Source organism: Neltuma alba, unplaced genomic scaffold (assembly GCF_004799145.2).
Source record: "Neltuma alba isolate B1F8T4 unplaced genomic scaffold, ASM479914v2 tig00013641_pilon, whole genome shotgun sequence".
NCBI classification, from domain to species: domain Eukaryota; kingdom Viridiplantae; phylum Streptophyta; class Magnoliopsida; order Fabales; family Fabaceae; genus Neltuma; species Neltuma alba.
Window position 1 is genome coordinate 100,864 of NW_021637822.1, and position 22,770 is coordinate 123,633.

Here is a 22,770-nt window from a genome sequence, read left to right on the forward strand (position 1 = left end):
GCGCGTTCTGCTGACATTGATAAAAGAGTCCACAAAGAGTTTCCCAGTTGGTTTACACGTCGAATATGTAATGACAACAGCCCATACACAGATGAATTCAAAGCTCTTTCTCTCGGTCCGTTAGACCATGCACGAAGGTTTACCGCGTACAATGTCCACGGCTTCAAGTTCTGTACGGTTGGACGTGATCAGGGATTGCTCACACAAAACTCTGGAGTTTGCGGGACATTCGGAACGAGATGTTATGCTAGCAGTAGTGATGGCGATATGCGCTTTGGAGGCGTCACTTACTATGGAAAGCTAATTGACATTATTGAGTTGAGTTACCAGCTTTTCACCGTGACACTGTTCAAGTGCTCCTGGGCAAATATGACAACTTCACGGGGACTCGCTACTGACCATTTGGGCATCACCTCAGTTAATTTCTCTAGACTTATTCATACGGGGGCATCTGAAGATGATGAGCCATATATCCTTGCTTCTGAGGCACACCAAATTTACTATGTCGAGAACGAGAAACATAAAGATTGGAATATGGTCGTTCACCTCAAGCCATGGGATCTTTATGATATGGGTGATGGTGACATTATTTATGACAGTGAACCCTTCCAACCCTCGAATTTTGAAGACTTCTTTCCTCAAGGAGATGATAATTTGCCAATTATCAGGTACACGTCTTTTCTTAAATTATTTAAATAATTAACTACTAACTACTAATTTTTTCCAAATACATTATAAATTTAACAAATTTTTTTAAAATGTGTCCTTTCAGGCCGGATGATGATGGAGAATAGCAGTATCCAAAATAAATTATTAAAAAAATTTTCCGTCCATAAATACATATGTATAAATTAAAATTCGTATAGTTTTTTTAAAAATAAAAAAAATTAAATTTGTAGCGGTTACATAACCGCTACAAATTTATTATACAAAATTATAATTTGTAGCGGTTATTAACCGCTACAAATACATATCTATAAATTAAAATTCGTTCAGATTTTTAAAAAATAAAAAAAATTAAATTTGTAGCGGTTATGTGTAACCGCTACAATTTTATTATACAAAATTATAATTTGTAGCGGTTATTAACCGCTACAAAATACTAGCGGTTAAGTATACACTAGAAAATGAATAACAGCTACAAAATGCAATAAAACGCTACAAAAACACCGCTACAAATGTGTCGCTGATATCTATAAATACCATATCTTCTCTACATTCATTTACTCCATCTCTTTTCTTTCCTCTCCTATTCTTCTTCATAATTCTCTCTTTTTTTCTTACTATCTCATATAGTGGTTTCTTTCTCTTTACTGTATGGTAAGTAAATTTTATTTTATAATTCATTGTATCTTTTATTTGTTTTTATTTAAAATTTACTAACATATTTATTTCTCCTTTTCTTTCAGATTTTTCTTCTTCACACTTGTCATGCCTTCCTCAACTGATTCAAATACTCCTCAACCTAACACTATAGGTTCAATATTACAAAATATATCATCTTCAATTCAACTATCTTATTAAATATTCAATTCAATTATCTTATTAAATTAAATTCACTTCTTTTGACACACTCATAATTTAATTACATATTGTTTATTACAAAATTTAAATATATAAAATGTAACATATAACTAATTATACAAATTAACAAAAATTCTTCAATATAATTTATTTAATGGTTTTTAAAATTATAATATGAAAAACCATAAATTTTTTTTCTGGCACGGTAAACATTTCTAGCGGTTCCAAACCGCTAGAAATATTTCGTCAAATTTAAATTTTGCACCAAAATTTCTAGCGGTTCAAACTGCTAGAAAATTTTTTTGCCGCCATTCCAAAAATTTAATTGGTAGGAAAATTTAATTTCCCAAACATTTCTAGCAGTTCTCTAACCGCTAGAAATTTCGGCGCGCTATTGAAATTATTTAATTCCCGGCAAAATAGATTTGGTTTAGCATGTTTTTAGCGGTTATAAAACCGCTATAAATTTTATTCCATTGAACATTTTCTAGCGGTTTTATAACTGCTAGAAATGTTTTTCCTTTAGACATTTTCTAGCAGTTAAAAACCGCTAGAAAGTTTCTAGCGTTTTTACCATGATGTGTAGCGGTTGCCATAACCGCTAGAAATTTTTTCTTGTGCCTGGTTTTCTAGCAGTTTTGTTAACCGCTACAAATGTTATTTGTTGCGGTTAAAACCGCTAGAAATGTGTCACTCTAACCGCTACAATTGACATTTTTTTTGTAGTGTAAGCGGAATCTAAATATGAGCATCTCTTAATGAGAATTCAAATACTACCTCCGATCTTAATTATAAGACTCAGTTGACTAATTTGAAGAGATTAAGGAAAGAAGTTAAATTAGTTATTTGTAATAAATAGGTGTTGTCTTTCCTAAAATATCCTTACTCATCAACTATATTGGCTAGAACTACAATTATTAGAAGGACTATCTTGAAAAAAAATGTACAGATATGAGAGACAAAGTGGATTGGGGTCTTATATTTAAGATCAAAATAAAAGTCAAATAGGGTCTAAGGACCGGAGGTAGTATTAATGTATTATGTTATTGGCGACTTGATCCTTTTGCTAGATCCGATCGACTAGGAAAGAGACAACTACCAAACTTCCTATTGAGCACGCCGAAAGTGACGCCCCAATATCAAATAATGCCATAATTTTTCCAATTATTGACATGAAAGATTATTTATTATATTAGTACTCCATATTTGAACTTCTAACAGTGACAAAGAAAGAAAGACCCCACACCTATTAATTATTCTTTTGGACTTATTTTAAGAAATATCCAAGTCTACTTCCAACCAAAGATAATTTTGAAAACGACTGGACTCAAAATGGAATGGACCTGCAATTCTTTTTTTTTTCCTCCTCTCATCTTGGTTCCAAAGACAACTAAGAAAATGATATTGAAAAACAAGTGGATGGAGGCGACGCATAATTGAGGCAACTTAGAACAATGACAATGACTTGTGCTTGTTATTTTTTCTTTTAGTGTGGCCAGAGATAATAAGGACATTTCTTGTTGAGACGACGTATGATGAAGGCATCTTAGAAATTTCCATGAATTGAGTCGTCGCGGCCAGGGATTAAAAAAAAGACACCGACTATGAAAGTTCACGCAAATTAATAAAAGACGCACGTTAAATGAGTCGTCGCGGCTTTTGGAATGACTCGTGAGATTCGATGGATAATTGTAGGAGATGATGTCATAATTAGTCGTCCTTGTCATGCCACTACATGTTCACATGGCCACAAAGATATTGGCTTTAGATGTTAATAGTATTAATTAAGTTTGGATTAGTTTTTTAAAAATAAATTTACGATATACAAAATAACTATATAAAAAAAGTTTTGTATTACTTCTCTGGTCCTAATTATAAGACCCAATTGACTTATTTGAGGAGATTAAGAAAGTAAATTAAATTGGTTATTTATAATAAATAAGTGTTGTCATTCCTAAAATATCCTTGCTAATTAAGTATATTGGCTAAAACTATCATTATTAGAAGGATTATCTTGGAAAAAAATACATAAATATAAGAGACAAAATGGATTGGGGTCTTATAATTAGAACCAAATAAAAAATCAAATGGGGTCTTATAATAAGGACCGGAGGAGTAACTTGTATGAAAATACTTTTTTTTGTTAAATTGCTTTTGAAGAATGCCAAAACACACTCCTTAGAACAACACTCTGTCTATCGCATACTAAAAGGTTCTTTCTTCTTTTTGGGTGAGAATGACATGTTCTTGTTTGTAAAAGACAATAATAACCTATTTAAGTATTACTAGTATAAGATCTATTTTGTAATGTAATTTACATTGCAAAATGAATCTTATATTTAAAATCGGATGGAGTATTTTTTATTTTTGCATCGTTGATTAGTCTCTCTCTTACTCAGATCACACCTTTTTCCTATTTACTCGTTCTCTTTCACTATCCCCATAGTAAGTGTTCTTTTTGGAAAATAATAATTTGCATCCATTCCTCATATTTATTACTTTTAACCAATCATAACTAACCTTTCTATATGTATAATCGAATTATTTGTATCTTATAAAAAGAACTAGATGTAATATGTTATATAATTCATACACTATTTATTATTTTCTTCAAAAGGAAAACGAGAGAATTCACATGATTAGCCTTTGGTTATTGCCTTAATCTTTCCCTTTTTCAAAAGGCGGCGGCAAAACATACTGAGAAAAGTGACGAAGGTTGCTGTGGGATAGACCGGTTTATTAATTATGCTTTTATTTCTTGATACAAAATTAGGACTATTTATGTGGAACACAAAATATGCCCTATTCTCATTATTTGGATTAATTTATAAAAGAAAAAGAAAACCCAAAAAATGTTGGGCGATGCAAATTAAAAGTGGGGGATAGAAGAAATTTATGCATCCCTAAGCCTAGATATACACAGGATTTAGATTCCGCATGGTTAGTTCATGCAGCTTGTTAATATTAATTTATTGAAAATTATTTTATTATTTGTTTTAACATCAAGTTTCTAATTAAACGTACAAACTAGTTTAACTTGCTATTTTTTTCCCCCTCGATGAAATTAACTTGCTATTTGTTCAGCGTAGCTTAATAACTCAGCAAATGAGCATTATATGATAGTTTTGTCTGCATAATTTCATTTGTTTCTTTCGTTTAATGTGTATTTAAATCTACGTATGGAAAAAGTTATTTATATAATACTTAAAGCAAGCGAGAATATTATATCCAATAAAGATTTTGATGGCCAGTAGGTGAATTCATAAGCATATAAAGTAAGGCCCTGTTTGGGATGTATTACAAATTACATGTAAACACGTTTTACATAAATTCAAGATAAAACTCTTCTAACATACTTACTTTATATTCCGTAAATCGTAATTAAAAAATTATTTATAAACTATTCTAAACGAGTTTTAAATTAATAAGTCTGCTGAAAAACTCCCTTTATCATCAATTGTGCTTTTTGACCCCACTCTTATGCCAGCAACTAGAATAGACGTAGAAGCTAAAAACTTTTATTAAGAGCATTAGGAAACGAGAGAGAGAGAATTGAGATGCGTCTTTTCCAGAGAAGTCAAGTGGTTTATATATACCAAGTCAGGTTCATAAATAAATTTATAAATGTATATATGTATTTTACTAATTAATAAGAACAAAATCATAAGTATTCATATACACTACCAAAAAAAAATTTCAATGACGACTTTCAACGGCAACACAAAATATCCCTGTGGAAAGTGTGACTTTCTACATAGGCTTTTTAGAGTCTCTACTGAAGGTCAATTTTTAAAAGTGAGATTTTTAGTGGCGACTCCTATTATTGTCACTGGAAAAAAGACTTTTTACGATGACTCAACATGTCAGTGCTAAAAGCGTTTTTTAGTGGTGATTTTTTGTCACTGTTAAAAGTTTATTTTAACTTTTTACTATCATTTTAAATTTAAGTATAAAAAAATTATATTTCAATAAAATTTTGTTCATTAATACGACTTATTATTATAAAAGTTATCGCTGAAAGTTTTTTTTCGGTAATAATATATTTTGCACGTGAATTTATAATCGCACATACACTGTGACAACTAATAATTCCTGACAAAATCTGCAAATCTTAATTTATATTAAAAAAAGCTAGTATAAAAATTTACAAGATCTTCGTCCCAATCCTTGTAGAAAAGCGCGCCCAACCATTTAAGATATTTATTACATTTTTCATACTGCCCCTGCTAAACAAGGATCTTTGCTTTTTTTAAATAAAAATTATTAAATTTAATAAGATTAAAATTAAAAATTTTCTAGTTTTTAATCTAAAGCTGACTGCCTCCTTCTCCCAAACAGGGAACACATAAAGCCTATAGCACCATACACAAAATCTTACTCCCAGACCAAATAGTCTCAGTGGTAGATGTACTAGTTATTTATATTCACTCCTAAATGTAAGATTTAAATAACTAATTTATATAAATTAATAAAATTTGCATGAAAAATTGTTTCCTTTAAGATGGAAAACGGATCTTTAATATAATATGTGGAATCCATATAGAGAGTCTAAAAAAATTATAAATTTAAAAGAAAAATGAGATTGAAGTACTTCTCCGATCTTAAATACAAGATATATTTTATAATGTAATTCGCATTACAAAATGAGTCTTATATTTAGAACCGGAGAAATATTATATTTAGGATAAAAATAAACTCATCTACCAACTGTTCTGTTATATTTATCAGGGGAGGGAGTAAAAATCAATGCTAATTGAAAATCTATCTCTCTCAGAAATTTGAAGTGACTTTGAAGCACTATGCCGGCTTATACTTTTCAAAGAGATCTCCACCTTCATTGTTCATTCTTCATCCTCTCTCTCTCTCTCTCTCTCTCTCTCTCTCTCTATACTCTGCAAGGAAAAAGTAAAACACCATGCTGCTGCTAAACCTGCAACAAAATCCCTTGCTCTTCACCTTCTTGTTGAGCTTCACAATCTGGACGTGGTGGACTCTTGACGGCGTCGTTTCAGAGCCGCAGCTCAGTTATGTGAAATCAGGTTGCAGCAGCTATAATGTCAGTGACGTGGCCATCTTCAACAAGAACCTAAACGCGACGATGCGAAGCCTGAGAGCGCAGGTCAGCAACCAGAGCAAACACTCCGCGGTGGCGCAGGCCGTGAAGGGTAACAATCCGGCGTACGGCGTTTTTCAGTGCAGAAACTACCTCTCTATCAAAGACTGCCTCGCTTGCTTCGACTTCGCCGCCGTTCATATATACGAGAACTGCTCCGTCTCCGCCACTGGTGCCCGGGTCATATACGAAGGTTGCTTCCTCAGGTATCTGACCAACTTGGACATTTTTTTAAACTTTTGTTTTTAATATTCCTTTGTAAAATTTAAAAGAAGAATTTCACTGAAGTTAAAGAATGAGACCCATATTTGTATAAAGTCTAGGATAGGCAAAATTGCTCTTGTTTTCCTTGTTTTAAATGAAAAATCATTTTGAAGGTAACTATAGTTTCTTTCAATTTTTCATTTGGTATTTGTGTATTTTTTTTCTTATTAGTACCGTTAATCCTTGTGTAAAGGTTAATTATGCCAACAGGGTAAACTACAGAGGTACTAAATTAGAAATTGAGGCAAACTTTAGGTATATGCAAGATGGTTTTCCCTTCTCAATAACAATAATCGGTAAAATTCATGATTTGAAGTTGAAACTAATGATTCAAAAAGAAAAATACTATTAAAATTAAGAGTTTAAGCTAAAATGTTACTCCATCTGCTCTTTTTTGCAAGATTATAAAAATTTGAATTGACTTGGTTTTTTCTATAAGATTCAGCGAAGGAGTGTCTTAATATTAAATATATTTTCACTATTTTACTCCTTAATTTTTTTTATTCATTCTCATCATCTTTTTCTCATGCTATATTTTCTTTAGTCTTTTATTTCATTATGGTATTTCTCTTATTTATTTGCTTCCTTATTAAATAATGACTTACTTAAAAAAAATAAGATTTAATTTTTATATATTTATTGCTCCTAATTAATTTTAACTTTTTTTTTAAAAAATACTTAATTTAGTTAAAAGATTACGGGGAAAGGAGTATACGAAGTTACAACATGAAGATATGCTTTTGGCCATTAAGATATATAAGTCATTTCTGAGGATTCAGGCTATGTTTGCACAAAAGAATTGTTGAAACTTGAAAGACAAACTGGAAACGTAACTAAAATCCAATGTGTAAAATCCATTGCCAAAAATAAAATAATAATAATAATATGTGAGAAAAATTTTATTTCAAGTATTTATTTATTTTGAGGTTAACACAATTTTTGACATACTCGTTTTTATTTTAGTTTTAATTCTTTAAGAATTAGTCTTTATAATTTAATAAAAATTTAGATAATTTTAGATTTTAAAAGACCAAAACTTATCATTTAAAAGTTAAAAGACTAAGGGGTTGTTTGGTTTCTTGTTTTGGAAACAATTTTTAGTTTTTTAAAACAGAAAAATCAAAAAACTTGTTTGGTAAATTGTTTTTAGTCTATTGTTTTAAAAAACAAAAAACAGTAACAAGTTTTTAAAAACCAAAAAACCAAAACAATTTTTATATGTTTTTCTGTTTTTGTTTTGAAAAATTTTGAGAAATTTTATTTTCTTCTCATCTACTATTCACTACTTATTATTATCAATCACAACTATCATCTAACAAGTATGGTTTTTTATGAGTTTTTTTTTTCAAACATAATTTTTTTTAAAATTATTATCCAAACAAATTCTTTTGTTTTTTGTTTTCAAAACTTGTTCTAAAAACGATTTTATAAAATTGTTTTGAAAACAAGAAAAGAAAGAACAAAAACAAACAAGCCCTAAGATTCTAATTCCTGTTAAGAGAGGTATCACATCTAATATTTAACAGTGTTTTTCGAAGGTAATCTCTGAAGGATACCTATGTTTACCTTTTTTATTGATGATATTGTTTTCCAAAGACGAATGGGCCCGATTACAGGGAGTTCTCGGCACTGCCCTCAATCTGTCTTCCCAGTCACCGTCGCATGTCACCACTTCACCGCCACACTCGTCACAGTCGCTTGCCCAACGCCGTCTCGGCGACCGCCGCTCTTCCTCCTGCCTTCTCGGCTATCTTGTTCTTGCTCTGAAGGAGGATGACGGAGTGATTAACCAGAGCATGCACAACGACGGCGATGAATTTTTCTTCTTCTTCGATAAATTTTGTTCGTGTTTATGCTCTGAAATTTCCCCCTTGCTCTTGCCCTGAAACTTTTGCGGAATTTTTTTTGAAATTTCCCTCAAATCATGCTGAGCGACGACGACGACGACGAAGTCTTGCTGTATTTTAATTGTTCCATGCGATCTTTGGTTCTGCATTTCTTGTTGTTCCGGTTTGTGACAGAGAAATTTGCTACCAGGAAGCGCATGACGAAGAAGCTTGTGTGTTCGGATTTTTTCTGCCGTTGCTCACCTATGGGACAAAACCTTGAGCTCCAATGATTTTGGGTTGATGAATCATGGAATTGACAACTTTGTTGTTGCTGTACTTTGTCCTCATTATGCTTAAAATCCTTAGTTGCTTTGCTTTGCTTCATACTCTATATTAATTCTAAACACATAAAATCCTTCAACTAATTGAAAAGTGTTCCACAGTAGAGACAACTGCATAGTTTGCAACACCATAAAACAATCATATCACTAACATCTCAGGTAACCGATGTCTCTTAATGTGGTCAAAACAGTGACATTTTTTACAATCATAAAGATGGCATATTTTTGTGTGTTTTTCAAGGTATGAGAGCAGTATTTTCTTCGACCAGTCCACAGACGGTGGGAACCACATTATGTGTGGGAATCTTGTGGCTAAAAGCTCCACAGAACTTGCTTCAACTGTGCAACAAGTGCTAAAGAATCTGGTGGAAGCAACACCAAGAATACCTGGTTTCTTTGCAGCCGCTGTAACGCCAGTACCTAAAAGTAATGGTTCAAATATTTATGCCTTTGCTCAATGTCTCGAGACCGTCACTCAAAGTGGCTGCCAAGATTGCTTGGAGTCTGGCTTAAGAAATTTTCAGATTTGTATTCCCAACTCAAATGCTAAGATTTTTTATGCTGGTTGCTTCATGAGATACTCCACCTCTGCATTTTTTGCCACTAATCAGACCACTGATATCAAACACATCTTGAAACAAGGTAAAGTTCTTAACTTTAAACTCCCGAATGACTATGTGCATTGCATACCAAGAAACAATTGACATGAGCAAATATAGTACAATTTAACTTCAAACAATTGTGACTCGTAGGAGATTCAAGCAAGAAGGCCATTATTGGTGGGGTCGTTGGAGGTGCATCTTTTATTTTGATTCTCCTTGCATTATTTGCTTTGTATAGACGATCATTGTCCAAGAGAGTTCATAGAGGTAAGATAACTAGAAAAATCTTTATTATTCAATTTGAAATGATTCATTGTGATGCTCTAGTTTTAACTTTTTCCTGCCAAAGGGATGTGACGGTTTTAATTTGAAAGGGATGAACCCCTAACTACTTCATACTTTATTGAGAGATTTCTGACTGAGGTTTTTCTTGCAGTTGACATTTTGGGAGCAACTGAGTTGAAAGGCCCGGTTAACTACAGGTATAAAGATCTGAAGTCTGCAACAAAAAATTTCAGTGAAGAGAATAAATTAGGAGAAGGAGGTTTTGGTGATGTATACAAGGTATACCCCACGCCCCCACACACACAAATATAAACAGTCATTTGTGTTATTACAGTCCATATCTTTTTGAGAGACACTTTGTATAGAGGCTTTTTTGTATAAATTCAATTTAGGTACACTTGTTAATATAATATTTGTCTGCCAGATATATAGAAAGTACAATGTATTTCTTAGATTCCATGAAATACACAGGAAAATGTGTCTAATTCTTAATAAAAGGATGGCACTTCCCTCAAGCACACTCTATAGTCTAGAAATGTGATCTCTTCATTGAACAGGGTACTCTGAAAAATGGAAAAGTAATTGCCATAAAGAAATTGGCTCTAGAGCAATCCAAAAAGATGGATGAAGATTTTGAAAGTGAAGTGAAGCTAATAAGTAATGTTCATCATCGAAATCTTGTTCGACTTCTTGGATGTTGCAGTAAAGGCCAAGAGAGATTCCTTGTCTATGAGTACATGAAGAACAACAATGTTGGCCAGTTCTTATTTGGTATATTCAATTTAGTACTTGAAGAAATTTCCTTTGTACTTGAAATTCATCTGCTTCCTCTATTTTTATGTTTTTTTTGGTCCCCTCTCTCTTACTATCTAAAGTGCTGGAAATAGGTGACAATAAAGGTTCTCTCAATTGGAAGCAACGTTATGGTATAATTTTAGGCACTGCAAGGGGTTTGGCATATCTTCATGAGGGATTTCACATTTGCATCATACATAGAGATATAAAGCCCAGCAACATCCTCTTGGATGTTGATTTCCAGCCTAAAATTGCAGATTTTGGATTGGCAAGGCTTTTGCCAAGGGACCAATCTCATCTGAACACAAAATTTGCAGGAACAATGTAAGTAGTAACATATGTAACTATTCATATTTTCTGCACTCAATATATATCATATTAACGCAAATGATTGTAACAAGTCATTTGTTGATCAAACGTGACACTACTTTAGCAACTAGATCTCTTCTCAAATGTTTAGTTGTTTCTACAAAGCATGAAGACTTGTGTATGTTTATGACTCACTAGAAACATGATACAACACTTTTAAGTTGCACACGAATATTTGAAATTTGTTTTTATCATTGTTAGTGTAAGTTTCCATGTCTTGTTGTGACTCGTCTCTTACATATGGTAATTTTTGATCCTTTTGCTTCTGTTATATAGGGGATACACTGCACCTGAGTATGTAATGCATGGACAATTATCTGAGAAGGTTGACACCTATTGCTATGGTGTTGTAGTCTTAGAAATTATAAGCGGACAGAAGAGTGGTGAATTAAAGAATGATGATCAAGGCGAATTCCTTCTTCAAAGAGTAAGTGAATTCTCAAAATCGATATACCAAAGGAAAGGTTTTTATTTGGAGAAATTACAAATGCAGATATAACTAATCAAATTATTTTCAATATAGCGTGACAAACGATTGTTTTTGACTGCTCAACACCACGCAATCTTTTTTCCTCTATCTTGTATGACTTTGATGCCCCTCGGCAGGCTTGGAAACTGTACGAGAGAGGAATGCACATGGAGTTTGTGGATGAAACCTTAGATCTAAATGAGTATGATGCAGAAGAAGTAAAGAAAATCATAGAGATTGGATTGCTTTGCACGCAAGCATCTCCTGCAGCAAGGCCAACAATGTTTGAAGTTGTTGATATGATCGAAAGCAAAGGTGGCTTAATGGATCACAAGCGACCCGCTATGCCTGTTTATGTTGATTCTAATGTGGGGAATAGAAGAGATGCTCAGTAATAGTTCATCTCTATCAAATGCTACTGTCTCCGCTTCTATTGCATCAGGAAGGCGATGTGATTTTGAACCCCCAGAAAATAACAATAATAATATTTAAGAAGGAAACAACTGGAGTACGCATTCGCTTTCATTCATTACTGAAGATTTCAGTACAATGAAACATTGAAACATGAATTGTGCAATATAATTTGGGTAGTTTGTGATTGCCACGACTATACTGTTGTAACACTGCTATCCTTGTTCAACAAGTCTAGTTGGGTGCCTTCATCTTTTGCTGATATACATTATCACCAGAACATAGCATTGAAGCAGAGAAGGAAAATGTCATGTCTTGTCTGAAATATTGATGGAGGAATTTCATGCACGAAACTGCAAGGATGGTGATCAAACCCACCCAAAAAAGGGTTCCCCTTAAATATGGAAACGCAGAATAAATGAGGAAGATAATTTTCAGAGTTATAGAGAACATTCAAAAGAATCACCCTATTATAGGTACTTGATTACGGCAAAGTAGTTTCTGTAAAGGTCTTCAGGCAGAGATAGTATACCAACGTAATTGATCATTTGGGTTTTTCAAATAACACTAAGTTTTACCTATATTCTACTGTTGCTATAAGGGGACCATGCACTCACTCAGATCAACTAGCAGTAGCTGACTGAGAGATCGCTCCAGGTTAATTTATATTGCTGCGGGAGTTTAAGAGCTACATGAACCAAATTTATGTCGCTCGCCCGAGCCATTTTTTGAACACTCATTTCCATGAGAGGATGTCTAATCTTGGGTAACAACAGCCTCCTAAAGCAGCAAAAATTTGTTTCAGAATTTAAACATAAAAATTTAATTCTTGATGTTACTTTTAAAATAAAAATTTTAATTTTACCATTATTGAGAACTAACATAATACCATATAATTTAAGCTTTAGATACAACATCTGATTCTAAATATAAGAGCTAATTTACACAACAAACTGGTTTTTATATTTAAGATAAGAGATAATAATTTAATTAATCATTTAAATTATATCTCTTTTGAGTTTGTCTCTCTTGTCTCACTTTGTTGGGTCAACGAAGTAGAATCTGTAGAATCATCTATCAAGTCCATCCCATCCACGCCTTAGTCCCATTAAAAAACTAAGCATAAAAGTATATAACTACTTTCCCATGTAATCTCAGTGTGCCTCCACAGCCAGTCTTCCCATTGTCCACCATTCCCAGAGATTTGCGGAGAAAAACATTAGCTACTAAACAAGGCTTCATAAGCTTTCTTCACATATTGTAGGCAAACCTGAGAGAGAACATGTCATGCTTTTCCGTCTTCCACTTAACAGTACCCCCCGGGGGGGGGCGCGGGGAGAAGAACCGCCCTCTCAGTACCTTCCATAAGTTGGTCCCAATTATTTTTTGTGCCCATCCATTGCCGGGAACCTAAGCCAGGTCCTACATTTGGGATCACATCCCTATGTGCATTAAGCATATAGCTGTAGTCTGCATTAGTTTACTTAGGTGCATAATCATAACAAAATTGCATTTAGAGTATGCTTGCATCATTCTAGAGTAGCTGTACTGTATTTGCATATAAATAACTATGTCCCCTTTGCAATTACAATTCTAAAACTGATCCCTAAGAGAATGATTTACACTATATTGTATTTATAGTTGGATCTAGAACTAGTTGGTAGCTGATGCGACTAAGACTACTCTCATCAGCCATTTAGAAAAGCACATTCTTGTAAAGTACAATTATCTTGTTGATGGTATTAAAAAGTAAAAGCAATATCATTTGATGTAACGGAAGCAGTAGGGATGGAGGTGTATTCCATGAAGCTCTAATTAGGTTCAATCAAGATAGGCATAGTCGGCCTCATATTCTCTAATAAACCCTTGTTCTGAAGCAAAACCACTATTTCAGATATTGCCGGTCTTATTTCTGCAGATGCTTGAGTGCATAGCAAACCAATTTCTATAATTTTCTTCACTTCTTCTGCATCATAATCATTACTGTCTAAGGCATTGTCCACCAACTCTAAATGCATGCCTCTCTCATATAGTTTCCAAGCCTATCAAGTAGGATGAAAGTGAAACGAAATAAGCATTTATCATAAGATTATTTTCTCTCATAAAGTAAGCTTTTTTGAAAGAATTTTAGATGTGCTGTTAAAAAATCCAACATCTAAGTTTTTTTTTTCAAAATAAAGAAAAGCTTTTTCAAATAGGCATGTGAATTTTCTCACTTTTTGGAGGAGGAATTCGCCTTCAACATCACCATCAACTTTCAATTCATTGCTTTTTTGGCCGCTAATGATTTCTAAGACAACAATACCATAACTATAAATATCAGCCTTTTCGGATAGTTGTCCATGAATTGCATACTCTGGTGCAGTGTATCCTCTGTCAATCATATATTATTTATGATGTAGTTAATTAGAATAATAGCTCAAACTAAAACATGTAATTATTGTGATGCTACAAAATCCAAAATAGACATGGAATATAAAGTATTGTGTCATCATCATCTTCAACATAAGTATGAATTCCTTCTTGCATAATCATGTATTGTCCATGTCATAGGATTGTTTAATAGACTAATGTATAGATTTCATTAATACCTTTAACAATCCATTTACTGTAATAAAAATTAATAGAATTGAAAATTAACTGGAGCAAAGTAGTTATTTCAATCAACTTACAATGTTCCTGCAAATTTTGTACTAAGATGAGTTCTATTCTCAGGTATAAGCCTTGCCAACCCAAAATCAGCAATTCGTGGTTGTAGATCATCATCTAACAGAATGTTATTTGTCTTTATATCTCTATGAATAATGCGAATATGAAATTCCTCATGAAGATAAGTCAAGCCTTTGCTATTCCTAAAATCACTTCATATCGTTGCTTCCAATTGAGAGAACCTTTCCTTTCACCTATTTCCCAAGTTTCCAAAATTTGAAAGGTGAGAAAAAAGAACGAAGGGCGAAACATAACAATGTCCTTTCAATATCTATGTTCCAATCAAATTATCTAATGAAACCATGACATATGAGCACATTTTTCCTAACGAGCGAATGAAATGTTGTCATGTTGAAAATATGTCCACATCTCATAATGCTTAAGATAGTGTGCATAAGCTTTGGTAATTGAAATAACATACCAAATAAGAATCTGTCAAGACTGTTGTTTTTCATGTATTCGTAAACAAGGATTCTATCGTGACCTTTGCTACAAGATCCCAAAAGTCGAACAAGATTTCGATGATGAACATTACTTATCAGCATCACTTCACTCTCAAAATCTTCATCGATCCTATTGGAGGCTCGTAAAGCTAATTTCTTTACTGCAACTACTTTCCCATTCCCCAAAATGCCCTAATCATAATTGAGAATTTTAAACATGAGATTGTTATCAGACTATCTTTCAAAAATAATATATAAACCACGCTTAAAGATATCCTTACATTGAAACTCATAATAAAGTTGTACCTTGTATACAACACCAAATCCACCTTCTCCTATTTTATTTTCGTCACTAAAATTCTTAGTTGCAGACTTTAAATCCTTATAACTAAAAGTTATTGAGCCTTTCAACTTACTCGCTCCAGGTATCTCTCCTGCCATGGAAAACAAAAATCAAACCTTTTGTTCATAAATTAAAATAACTAGCAGTTGAAGATTTTGTTCATTTTCCAAATTGATAAAATAGTAGCCTCATAATTTTTAATTTGTTTACCTCTAGGAACCCTCTTTGGGCTTTTAGTTCGTCTCATCCAAGCAAATAATGCAACGAGGAGCAAAGCAAGAGCAGCACCTGAAACAACTCCAGCAGCAATGGCCCCCTTGTTACTTGAACCTACGAACAAAGATTTGTACAAATACAAATGTACACATATATGAGTGAATATATGTACATGTAATTTCAAATAATACCAAGTTATTTTGAAACGTATCATGCTCTAAAGTATAAAATTAAAATGTCAATAATAATACTTGATCAAATCATTCTAATAACCTAAATAAACATTCAAACTAAGGATTCATATAAATTTTCAAATTGAAAATTTACTCCTCCTGTATATCCTAAATGTAGGAATTAGTTGGAGAGTGGATTTTGATCATAAATATAATGCTTTAATCCATTTTACATCATATTTATCATGCATAATTTTTTTCCAAACTAATTTATCAGACTTATAAACTGGTGACAAAGAATCTAAATGAAGCCTTACCTTGTTTGAAGGCAGGTACGATATCAATAGTCTGGTTATCAGGAAAAAAGGAAGTTGTGGAGTATCTCATGAAACACCCATCGGCAAAAGCCCTACCATCTGAGTAGGAAAGACAAGTCTTTATATTGTTGTATCCAGCATTCAAGCAACTGAGGCACTCATTTTGTGATATGGTTTCAATACATTGGGCAAAGGCATAAATAGTTGGACCAACGTTAGACACTGTCATCTTCATGGCTGCAGAAGATCCTCTGATATTTGGTGTTACAGTTTGAAGATTCATCAGCAATTGTTGTGCAACTGATGTGAGTCTTGTGGCTCCATCGTCATCTTCAGTCTGATTACCACAATATGCTGTGTTGAAAGTTTGTGTTGTCTCATCAAGGAAAGCACCGCTAATGTCGAACCTGAACACGCCAGAGTCTACCATATCATCTTTTTTTTTTTTTTTTTCAAGTTTATAATATGTACAGATCAGAAAGCTAATGAAAAGGAGAGTTTTATAGGGAAATTGAGAAATGCTTCTCATTTACCTGATGGAGTGTTTAGTACATAACATAAATATATAGTCATTTAACCTTTATACTTATGAAGAATAATGTCTTTCTTCTTTATGTCATTAACATTCATATATTATTATGATATACTCCCTCTTGTCCATTGTACAAGGTACTCGGATACGTTTTTTTTTTTTTTGGGTCTTTTTATAAGGCAATATATGGAACATTTATTACATCTTTACCACATTGCGCTATTTGGATTAACTTTTTTAAAAGTAATTTTGTAGAGTTCAGGATAAATATGTTAGAAAACTTGTCTCGACCTACGTCAAAGCATTTTTTTAAGGAAAAAAGACAATAAAATACCTTGAAAATTGTTAAATGACAAATCGATATGGGTGAATTTCATAATTCCAATTCAAACATTCAAACCCCTTGTATTATTTTAGAACTTTCAAGTCTACCAAAATTATGCAAATGCCCTTCGCTATTTTTTTCTTTTTTTTTTTAAATATTGTCACCTTAGCACTTTTAGCTGGCCGGTTTCTGACCACCAACAACCCTGCCAAGGGCTAGCTGCCGGAGCTCCAGTGCCTACTCTTTCTTATGTATTGATTACTTTTTTAGCTATGAATTATATTTGTTTTTAAAACGCCGATGACACTTTTATTTAGCTACTGGCTACTCTACTATTGTTATTAACTATTTTCATTTTTAAAAAATTTGGTGACTACTTTTGTTTACCTATTGACTACTTTTATTTTAAAAATTCAAAAAATATATTAAGTGTTGTTGGAGATCTGGTAACTACTTTTAATTCAGTCATTTACTGTCTTTGTGTAGTCAATAGTTATACAAAAGTAGTCATCAAAATTTGAAGAAAAAAGTAATCAATAGTAAAATTAGAATAGTCAATAGTTATATGAAAGAGTAACTGAAAGTAAAGGCTACGTTGTCATTTAACAGTATTTTAAAATTTCAAAATAGTACAAGGGATCTGATTTAGGATTTTGAAATTCACCAACTCTAATTTATCTTTTAGCATTTTTGAGGATATCTTAATGTCTTCCCCCCCTTTTTAAGTGCTTATATGAGATGCCAAACTCCCCCTTATTCAAAGTCAGTTTTTCAAACTTGGCCTTTTGACTTTTCAAAGGATATGTTTGAAAAAATTAATTAAATTAGTTATTTGTCAAAAATGTGTGCTGATTTATCTAAACTATCATTTTCATCTATATATATTGGATGATTAAAATTATCTCTTAGTAAAAATTTCTTGCAATCAATAGGGATATTTTAAAAAAAGATGAGAGATTCTTATATTTTTGCCCAAATTTAATCCCTAACTGACATTTATATTGAGGAGTTGACGTAGTAATTAATAATTATGAAAATTAAGGGCGTAACTGAAAATTATGTTAGTTTTCAGACAACGTTAATAATTTTGAAGCCTTTCTTTGATTCCGATGCGAGTGCAGGAAGTGACTTCTACAAAACACCAGAAGAAGTATTCCTCTAATCCTATTTATAAGTTACTTTTAATATATTTCATACAGATCAATAAAATCTAAAACTTTATTAACTCCCTTTTAAAATTCAATAATATTCCAACTTTATCCCCATTTAAGATATATTACACTTTATAAGAACAAAATCAACAAAATAATAAATGAAAAAGTAAAATTATACATTCATATAAAAAATTTCTTTCTTTACCCTATAAACAAGATCAAATTTTTTTTTCTCTCTGCCTTATAAATATAACTAAAAATTTTCTTCTCTCTCCCCCTATGAATAGAATGAGAGGATAATATTTATAATTACAATAAAGTCAAATTCTTAATTCTACTCTTAAGCAAGATTAAATGAATTAGCATTTTTGTAAAATGGTGGTCCGTAGTTTGTTGAAGTATACCTGGGGGATAAAATTATTGAATGTTTGGACAAAACCTAAACTATAGTTTTAAAAGTAATTTTATGATATATGAAGTAAATATTTAAAAGAGTTTATCTTGATTTGTTAAAAATACTTTTTAAAAGCGATTCTCTCAAATGCCCAACATCCCCACAATCTCCCTGCCATGATTGTCCCATATGATTGGGCACACATACTCTTCTCATCCAATCTCTCTAACTTAAACACTAATTTAACTCATACTAAATTAAATACTAATCAATTTAATATTATTTGATGAAACTAAATAATCTCATTAAATAAGTCGACCCTTCAACAACGAATCCAAAATCCAACATAAATATCCATATATACGTGCGTATGTAGTAAAGAGAGAGACTAAAATTTGAAATTTTTTGGGTAGAAGTACCTGAGGAAGCAGCCGTCGTAGACAACATGGGCACCCGAGGCTCCGGCGGTGCAGCTGAGTATTCGAGCGGCGGCGACGTCGAAGCAATCAAGACAGTCGGCGATGGAGAGGTAGTTTCTGCATTGGAGAAGAGTGGAAACTGGGTTTCCTCCGTTACCTTCATGTGCGGTGGCGAAGTGCTTGTTCTGTTCACTGATCTGCCCTCTGATATCTCTCAACGTCGCGTTTAGGTTTCTGTCGAAGATGGAGATGCTGGACACGAGGTAGACGAAGGACGGATTACACTCGCTCTTAAGAAGATTGGTCTGTGGGTCCGAAACGACGCCGTTGAGGATGGAGCAGCATGAACAGAATATGAAGATGAACGAAGAAGGAGATGAGGACGACCTTGAAGCATCTTCTGTTGAGAGAGTGAGAATGAAGAAGCAAAGAGAGGTAATGGGTCAAATTTTATAAATATTGGGAAACCAGTGGCTGGAACTGTTAATCCTTTTTTTTTTTTTGAAGGATTCAATAGCAATTTGTGGAAAACAAATGAATAAGAAATTGACTGTTCCATGTAATAGAAGTTTAATTTCCACACGCTTTCGAATTGTGAGTTGACCATTGACTTGTTCAATTCTAATTTGCTTCTTGGGTCAACAAGAATTGGGAAATTTCTAACAATAATGACATAAAGGAAAACAGACTACTGCAAGTGGTAACTGATAGCGACCTTATATTGTGGTGGTAGGCCCTTTTTGAGGGAGGGGATAATACACATGCATTCCTTTGCAGAAAATTAAATGTAGGAAGAACAATTTTTTATGTTTTTATATTTATCTAAGTACTCTTCTAATCCTATTTAAAAAGAAGTGAAATTTTTTCTTGATCCTATTTATAAATCATTTCATTAAATTTTTAGCATGAATATATTATTTCATTCTTTATTGATTATAATGTAGATATATTTATTTTCTCTTTGAAAAGTATATATATTAAATAAGGATAAAATTAAAAAGTTATATTTTTAATCGAGAGTTAATATAGTTAAAAATTTTTTGGTCTATGCAAAATATACTGAAAATGTCTTATAAATAAGATCATAGAAGTATTATCGATTAAATCACAACATTATGATTTTTTTTTCTTTTCTGTTTCTTTTTTTTTTTTTTTTGCCAGAAACATTATCAAGACAAGATAAAGAGTCGAGTCCTATGATATGACAGCACATATGATACGAATAAGGAATCGAGTTTTTTTATACTTGATTGGCCACTACTTGTTAAAGCTCGATTATACAAGGTTACCAATAGTTCTAAAACTGTGCATTCTTTATATTTATATCCAAATTTATGAACATTTAACATGTATGGTCTGGAAATTGTTTGCCTTCTTCTATTATTTCATATGATGCTCTCGACAACTTTATTTTTCTTATAATTAATGACATGCATCTTTAATTGTCATTTATTCTCCATGTGATCATAAAAGTAATGGAGATGATGCTAAACTCCAAAATATAGTCGCCCCCATATGTGATTATAAAGAAAAATAATATAATTTGATTCATGATCGCGCTTTAAAAATAAAAGAAATATCATATGCAATAATCCAACAAAACTATTACTCAAAATTGTACAATTTATTCACACATTCATACATAATAATGTCCGAGTGATTTATAATTAATTGCACCTAAAAGTTGCAGAATGGAATTAAATGAAGGGCAGTCACGTTCTATTATACCTTCTTTCTATGTTATTAGTTCTTTTATTTAATTTATGGATTCAAAATTTGAAGTCACCCATAATACATATTCCTACACAAAATAGAATTATCTTGGTGATAGATAAAAATGAAGGCAAATAATAGCATTGGATATATTGGAAACCATAGAGGCAAAGGCATCTTCCATGCATGAATTTTTAATTAGTTTCAATGAATATAGGCATTGTTGGCCTCATATTCTCTAATAAACCCTTCTTCTTGAGCACAACCATTATTTCAGACATCATTGGCCTTGTTTCTGCAGATGGTTGGGTGCAAAGCAAACCAATCTCTATAATTTTCTTAACTTCATCTGCATCATAATCTTTAGGGTCTAAGGCATTATCCACCAACTCTAAGTGCATGCCCCTCTCATATAAATTCCAAGCCTGTCAAGTGGGCAAAAAAGGAGAAAGCATAGGTTAGATATAGATTCTTACGTAAAGAAGGAATAGCTTTTGCAAAAGACTAATTAGCCCGTTAAAAGGCTTTTTATCTAAAATTTCTCAAAATAAAAGATTGCACGATTTAAAAATAGTCATGAGAATTTTCTCACTTTTTGGAGGAGGTATTCGCCTGCGACATCACCATCAGTCTCTAATTTATTGCGCTTCTGACCACTGATTATCTCTAACACTACAATACCATAGCTGTAGACATCAACTTTTTCTGATAATTGGCCATAAATTGCATATTCCGGTAGCGTGTATCCTCTAACAAAATAATATATATGATATAATGAAATTAGAATAAAATATCTCAAACTAAAATCTGATTACAAAATCTAAAATATAAAGTATATATATTATGTTATGTTTGACGTGGGTATGAATTCTTTCTTGAAGTCTTATATATAGATTTTATCAATATACCTTGGGCAATCCATGTACTATAATTTTATCAAGAGAATTGAAAATTAAATTAAACAAAAGTAATAGTTTCAACTTACAATGTGCCTGCGAATTTGTGTTAAGATGAGTTTTATCCTCAGGTATAAGTCTCTCCAAGCCAAAATCAGCAATTCTAGGTTGTAGATCATCATCTAGGAGGATATTGTTAGTCTTTATATCTCTATGTATAATGCGAACATGAAACTCTTCATGTAGATAAGCCAACCCCTTGCTATTCCTAAAATGACTTTATATCGTTGCTTCCACTTGAGAGAGTATTTCTTGTCACCTATTTTCCAGGTTCACATAATTTGGAATGTAAGTAATTAAAGACAAAAGGTCAAATATACAAAAGATAATTGATATATAAACGTGTAAATTCTCTAATAAAACTACGAAGTCAAGTTTTGTTTGATGAGTCAACGATGTGTTCTGTTCTTAAGTTGAAATATGTTCACATATCATAATGGTATTATGAAGAAAAACTAATAATGCGTAAGGAATTGTAATTAGTAATTAAGTTTTGTGGAATGAAATAAGATACCATATAAAAATTTGTCGAGGCTATTGTTTTTCATGTACTCATAAACAAAAATTCTGTCATGGCCTTTACTACAACATCCCAAAAGTCGAACAAGATTCCGATGATGGACATGACTTATCAGCTTCACTTCACTTTCAAATTCTTCATCTACTTTTTTGGAGTAGTGTGAAGCTAATTTTATGATTGCAACTACTTTACCATTCCACAAAGTGCCCTACATGCGATGATTAGAATTTCAATATAATCATGTAAGTATATATCTTTATTACTTATTTCAAGTAATGCATTTGTCCTTTTAGAAATATAACCTTTTAACGTACCGTATATAAACCTCATTTAGCTTTGGGACATACTTATTGAAATATTGAAACTCAAGAAAAATAACTATACCTTGTATACCATGCCAAATCCACCTTCTATTTTATTTTCTTCACTAAAACTCTTGGTTGCGGTCTTCAAAACATTGTAACTAGAAGTAACTGGGCCTTTTAGCGTGCTTGCTTCAGGTATGTCCCCTGATATAAGTGGAAAACGTTAACCAAATTAATCTCTTTTCATAA

At 32.4% G+C, this 22,770-nt stretch overlaps 1 protein-coding gene and 1 pseudogene across 1 annotated transcript; one reads left to right on the forward strand and one right to left on the reverse strand.

Annotated features, from left to right (window-relative positions):
• The first annotated feature begins 6,384 nt into the window (after positions 1-6,384).
• On the forward strand, positions 6,385-12,253 carry LOC114738634 (cysteine-rich receptor-like protein kinase 2; annotated as a pseudogene).
• A 1,224-nt stretch (positions 12,254-13,477) lies between these two features.
• LOC114738633 (cysteine-rich receptor-like protein kinase 2) lies at positions 13,478-21,009 on the reverse strand. The gene is made up of 9 exons (XM_028926701.1): positions 20,988-21,009; positions 19,028-19,427; positions 16,387-16,610; positions 16,204-16,302; positions 15,708-15,827; positions 15,461-15,588; positions 15,133-15,346; positions 14,219-14,375; positions 13,478-14,044 (listed from the first exon to the last, which is right to left on the reverse strand). Exons 1-8 carry the CDS (start codon positions 21,007-21,009, stop codon positions 14,293-14,295), a joined length of 1,290 nt encoding a protein of 429 aa, XP_028782534.1. The 3' UTR covers positions 13,478-14,044; positions 14,219-14,292.
• Between the last annotated feature and the right edge of the window lie 1,761 nt (positions 21,010-22,770).